This window comes from Limulus polyphemus, unplaced genomic scaffold, assembly GCF_000517525.1.
Source record: "Limulus polyphemus unplaced genomic scaffold, Limulus_polyphemus-2.1.2 Scaffold5836, whole genome shotgun sequence".
Lineage (NCBI taxonomy): Eukaryota > Metazoa > Arthropoda > Merostomata > Xiphosura > Limulidae > Limulus > Limulus polyphemus.
This window is the reverse complement of record NW_013671446.1, coordinates 11,818-18,320: the sequence shown is the minus strand read 5'-3', so window position 1 is coordinate 18,320 and position 6,503 is coordinate 11,818. Positions and strand designations below refer to the sequence as shown.

The window sequence follows — 6,503 nt, the reverse complement described above, 5'->3', positions numbered from 1 at the left end:
AAACAAATGTTATACACACTAATGTAGCTTTCCTTGTTAATCCTTTAGTCACTGGTATTATGTGTCAACAAATGTTATACACACTAATGTAGCTTTCCTTGTTAATCCTTTAGTCACTGGTATTACATGTCAACAAATGTTAAACACACTAATGTATCTTTCCTTGTTAATCCTTTAATCACTGGTATTACATATAAACAAATGTTATACACACTAATGTAGCTTTCCTTGTTAATCCTTTAGTCACTGGTATTACATGTCAACAGATGTTATACACACTAATGTAGCTTTCCTTGTTAATCCTTTAGTCACTGGTATTACATGTCAACAAATGTTAAACACACTAATGTAGCTTTCCTTGTTAATCCTTTAGTCACTGGTATTACATGTCAACAAATGTTATACACACTAACGTAGCTTTCCTTGTTAATCCTTTAGTCACTGGTATTACATGTCAACAGATGTTAAACATACTAATATAGCTTTCCTTGTTAATCCTTTAGTCACTGGTATTACATATAAACAAATGTTATACACACTAATGTAGCTTTCCTTGTTAATCCTTTAGAGTGACTGGTATTACATGTCAACAAATGTTAAACACACTAACGTAGCTTTCCTTGTTAATCCTTTTCCTGAGGTATCAAGTTGAGAAACACATAGGTTATAGCAACTATTAGTTGATAATCAACTATTTAAATAAAATGATTTTATGAAATACTTACCTTCACACTAATGTCACCATTAGATAGCTCATGCATGTCATATGTTAAATATGTTCTTTCTCTTTGAACAGCTGGGTCTCTTAGCTTTCTGCCAAGAAGTCTTTTAAAACCAAACAAGGTGTTTTTCACGTTTGTTACGTGTTTGTTTTTAGCTGAAACACCAAGGTCACGACTGTTTTCTTTAAAGGCCACATACGATCTAGAAAATAATAATTTTTCACATACAAAAATACAATACTGTAATTACAATTACACAGCATATGAATACATATTATTTAAAAGTCAACATTACAAATGGCCTTGAAATATATTATAACTGAGTTATAACCAAAATAATTTCTAACCAGTTTTGGAGAAATTTTATAACATAGGATTTTCAAAAGAGCAAAAATAGTGACACTGTACAAGGTTTCAAACTTTAAAAAGCCCTACAGTTATTGTGATAAAATGTTGGTCCAGCTGCTGCCTGATCTGCTCCGGCACACATGGCCTAGAAATATCAACAGTTTAATTGAAACTCAAAGTCATCAGTCAGACCTTGCATAGAGTTTTGTATGTTTATTAGCAATCCTTCCTTTATGTAGTATATGATTATAGGCAATTAAAACATATAAACGTAAATGTTTGAAAATGTATCACAAATTTAGATGGCAAATCAATAGCTAGAAATCCTTACAATGTACCGAAATAGTACGGATAAACCCTTCTGTGGCAACAATGACTAAAATATTTCTGAGAAGTTGATATGAAGAATCATGACAGTCACGAATTCATTAAATTCACTACAACTTACATCATATTTCTTCTACATCACATTTATAAATATTATATATGCATCTAGTTTATATAGTTAAACTTTTTAATAATACTATAACTTATACCTAGCATAATTATTATTCATGAATTTAATAAGAAATTGAGATTAAAGTCTATTGTCTGTATTATTTCGTTCACTTTAAATTATAGGAGCTGATAATAAGTCAGAGTCATAAAATGAAAAACCTTATTTTTGCAGGGATTTTTTAATGCAAGATATGCAGTACTGGTAGTGGCACTCAGTCATGGAGACAGTGGTAGATAATCTTAATTACCCTGCATCAGACACCATTTTCCAGTCGTAGCAGTAAATCAAAAAAAAATTTTATAACAGTAATTATACTTACAAACTTTTATTTTAAACAAAAATCATAGCAAGTCGTTATAATTAGCTAGGTTTTTCAATGGATTCACTAGATAAGTAGGCTAGGCGCTAAGATTCTTATTTTGGTCGCTATATTAAAATAGGTTCGGTAGATCTAGCGACAAATTCGCTAGGCTAGCAACAGTATCGTTACTTGTTAGGCCTATACGTAATGACTAAGAAATGCCTGATGGTGTGATATAAACTATAAATCATTTCTAAAATTACTTACGGTGTGATTCGTTGACTATATTCATTAACTATAGTTTCAATTCCTCCGGCTCGAGCAACTGCTATGTAACAGTTCTCATTTCCAAAATCGATTCCTAAAACAGACATTCTGAACTATAGTATATAACCTAAAAGTTCAATAAAATAAAACTTAATAAGTTGGCGTACATGCGAAAAGAAGTTTCATTCAACTTCTATTATTATTTATGTTTATAGTTTAGCCTATTCTATAACATTCATGAACCGGTTTCCAACTAGAATGAGTCGCCCTCTACTGCACAAAATTAAACTAAAATTAATTAATTCCTTAGTAATCATTCTAGCTTTTACCTCAGCGGGTACTTTTTTTTTATTGCAGTTTCTCAAGGATATTAGCAAAACAATAAGCAAATAAGTTAATTCAATATTTAAAATACTTCAAACTAATATAAAAACATTATATGTATGGTGTTTTGAGTTGTCTTCTATTCACCAGAGTGAACAAACTATGTTTATAAACGATATGAAAAGTACATAGCATTGCTGGTACTATTTTTATCCAAATAATTCAGCAGACAAACTGCTTAAAATACTAAAATAAATATAAAGTCCAATCTATCGTTTGATTGATCACCTGTCATTGAGTTATTACCAGTTTCTGGGAATTCCACGAAATTAGCGACAAGTGTTGAATTTTATTGAACGTTTTGACACCCTTTAAAATTCTAATTGAAAGTAGTTAGGAAGCGAAATATTTAATAAATAGGACTCAAAAGGTGTTGGCGCGTATTTTAGATGTACCTTAAGTACCCTGAGGATAACTTTAAAGAAACATTAAGATTATTCAAGATAAAGTCATCCATTTTAAAAAGTATCCGTAACATATAAAATTTCTGTTATCAATTGTAATAATTTTATCTCTAACAAATAATGTCAATTTTTCATTAAACATTCGTTTCACTTTTAAATTGTTGGTAATAATTTATTTTATAACCTGTTTTTGTTTATTGTTATTATTTGAAAAAAAAACAATAACAAAAACTTTAAGTTGAAAAATATAACTTGTATATTTTGTTTCTATCTATATATAAATTTTAAAATTTACCTTCTTTCCAAAATGTTTAATTCGAAAAAAGGATAAATAATTCAAGTTTTATTATATACATATATATACACACACACACATCCCCAACCATGTTAGTACAAGTGTTTCTGTCTTTACTTATTTAGTTCGCCAGTAAAAATTTAAAATATTTTTTAAATTTTATTTCGACAATCTTACTCTTATTTCTGATTATATACTTTTACTGCTATTTTATCAGCTATGTGGAAGATATATATCCATACATCACCATAACATTGATGTGGTCATGGGCTGGAATATCCGGAAGTAATTACATCCCGATATATTCAGTCTCATATACTTTAATGTTTAGGGTTACAGTTGACAAAAAAAAAAAAAAAGTTGAAATAACTATTACTTGTTGAATCCAGATTACATGCACTATACTTTTCAGGATTACATGCGACCAACAGTTGGAGTAACCATCAATCACTGAATCCAAATTACACGAACTATACTTTTCAGGATTACATGCGACCAATAGTTGGAATAACCATCAATTACTGAAGATATTTCTCAAACATCAATGCACAGTTTCTTACTATAAGCTCACTAAGTGATATTTTTTACCTTTGTTTTTAGTTACCATTGTGTGTGTATTTTCTTATAGCAAAGCCACATCGGGCTATTTGCTGTGTCCACCGAGGGGAATCGAACCCCTGCTTTTAGCATTGTAAATCCAAAGATTTACCACTGTCCAACCGAAGGACAGATACCTTTGAAACTAGATACAAGTCTAAAAGTTTTTTTTTTTGTTGCATTTAAGTTTAAAATTCTCAAATAAAAGAAAAATAATTAAAAAAACAATTCCGAACTTTTGACAATGCTGATAAATTAAGGGAAATTAGTTAGAATATAACAGTGTGGTACATAAAGCATACCACGTATTTTTTATCTCCTTCTACCGATACAAAAATTTATAAAAAATGTGTGCAGATAGATGTTGGTCAAGAAAGTCTGTACATTACTGTTGCTATAATTACTTATTGTTCTGTGTCGTTCACCTAGAGTAGCACGTTTTGTCTTCCAATGTGAAAGACGGTAGGGTTACCCGTAGTATGTGAAGTTATAGTTTCCTTTTCCACCGATAGTCGGTTGATCGCAAGGTAATGATCTTCCTTGTATTTCATTGGGAACGACCAATCATGTGGTAGTACACTGTGTAAGCCTGACATCAGCAAGTTAAACATCGTAAGATTTATTCAGTCTGAAACATGATCTTGACAGATACAAACTGGGATAGGATATAAACTGAGTTAGTTTTGCTTACAATATCCTCTGAATAAGTTAGAGCAATAAAGGAGACTGTCTGTTGTAGCAACTAAAGTACATTTTCATTTAAATAATGATTGTAAATTTGTGTTCAGTCTCTCTACTTCTCACAAACACAATTATTCAGAGGATACAGAATTATTTTGAAGTAGATATCTTGATGAATCTCCTGTTATTCAATGGATCTACCCTGTCACTTTTAGAGAAACCAATCTGAAAATATCATACAAAAGAAATTGCTAACCTCACAAATTATGTTAAAAAAAAAGTCCAATATAATTCCTTAAAACATGTAAGAGTTGAAGTTACAAGTGTTCATATCTTGTTCTACTTCTCTATTCCGAGCTCTTACAAAGTATTTTTGATTTTCAATATATCCCAAGAAAAATTAGTTTATGGAGAAAATAGTGGTCTTTCTGTAAAAACTGTAATATTCAGAACAACGAATATCACGAGGCAAGCTTGTTTCTTGAACAATTCGGTTGGTGAAATACAATTTTCAAACTTAGCTAGAAGTCCACAACAGGTTAGAACAGCATTCGAAAGGGTTAACGATGAAACTTCAAAGGTTTAGATCTTCCAAAGAATTTGGCATATTAATGTGTTATTTCTACAAACTTATAAACACGAACATTTATTTTACTTATTAGTTTAATATTTTCTATGTGTAGTTTTGTTGTGTATCTGAATAAGGAACACTCCTCTGCAAAAATTGATTTTATTATATATCTATAAATTTGAAAAACAAACCTCAAAATGACATACAGTATATTTGGAAGAACCGAAGTTGGAGTTTTATGCATTGATCCATGATGTATGTATTACTAATAATCACAGATCACACACATGTAAATTCCCCAACTGGGCTCATACCACAGATGTGGATGGTTCTTAGGACAATCATAAACCCTGAAAAACACAGTTTGTAATCACACTTAGACAAGGCACATAAACTAATTCCTCCACCAAAAATAATTACTTATAAACATTATACAAGAAGTCCACTTTCTAATGAGAATACGTGGAATTCTGGAATTGGAATGGTACAATATTAAACAGTGACAACAATAAGAATTTTCATTTCTAAAGTGATGTTTTATACTTTCTGATATCAACAGCTCTCCAATTATCCAAGTTCTAGTACCCTAGTTGGTTCTCTTGAAAAGTTTAACAGAAAACTTTTAAGAGCACATATCAAAACTAATGATAACGAAGACCCAATTTTCAGTTCAGATGGCAACAGAATAATAATATTTCTTTTATATTTTCTAATTAGTTTTAAACCGCAGGTTTTAAGTGTTAAATTAGGCTGTTAACCATTTTGTTTAGTACACTTATACAGGATATAGTACAACTTTATTCCTTATCTCAGTATGTCTTGGTTACTACAATGGTCACTTGGCAAGCTGAATACTTTGGAAATTTTTAATATTATATTATCTATATGCAAATACACAAATGTAACTAAACAGTTTAGGGCAGATCTAGAATATGTTAACAAAATAATCTAGTTTTAAGCTTCATCACAAACTGAGTAGATATCATAAATATTACATTTATGTCCTATAAAAATATACGTCTAAAAGTATATATGTATATAAAAGGAGATAAGATCTTCAGTCCACATTTGTATTAAAATATTTGATCTTACATGGATTTCATACATATACTGAAGGCTCACCACAAGTCCCACCTTCTGTCAACCAGACACACCACAAGTCCCACCTTCTGTCAACCAGACACACACCACAAGTCCCACCGTGTGTCAACCAGACACACCACAAGTCCCACCTTCTGTCAACCAAATGTTCCAACATCTATCAAACCGATACGTTACAATTGTTCCGACATCTATCAAACCGATACGTTACAAGTGTTCCGACATCTATCAAACCGATACGTTACAAGTGTTCCGACATCTATCAAACCGATACGTTACAAGTGTTCCGACATCTATCAAACCGATACGTTACAAGTGTTCCGACATCTATCA

The 6,503-nt window shown here is 30.9% G+C and overlaps 2 protein-coding genes across 2 annotated transcripts in view; both read right to left on the bottom strand.

Annotated features, from left to right (window-relative positions):
* Window positions 1-2,397, bottom strand: part of LOC106473041 (heat shock 70 kDa protein 4L-like) — a 25,136-nt gene extending 22,739 nt beyond the window's left edge. The window contains exons 1-2 of the mRNA XM_013933721.2: window positions 2,138-2,397; window positions 726-924 (exon numbers count right to left, since the gene is read on the bottom strand). Of these exons, the coding sequence (XP_013789175.1) occupies window positions 726-924; window positions 2,138-2,244 (306 nt within the window). The 5' untranslated portion in view covers window positions 2,245-2,397. The remainder of the gene's footprint in view (window positions 1-725; window positions 925-2,137) is intronic.
* A 2,251-nt stretch (window positions 2,398-4,648) lies between these two features.
* The window catches only part of LOC106473040, a 12,844-nt gene continuing 10,989 nt past the window's right edge, over window positions 4,649-6,503 (bottom strand). Inside the window, exon 5 of the mRNA XM_013933720.1 lies at window positions 4,649-4,723. Within this exon, the coding sequence (XP_013789174.1) occupies window positions 4,649-4,723 (75 nt within the window). The remainder of the gene's footprint in view (window positions 4,724-6,503) is intronic.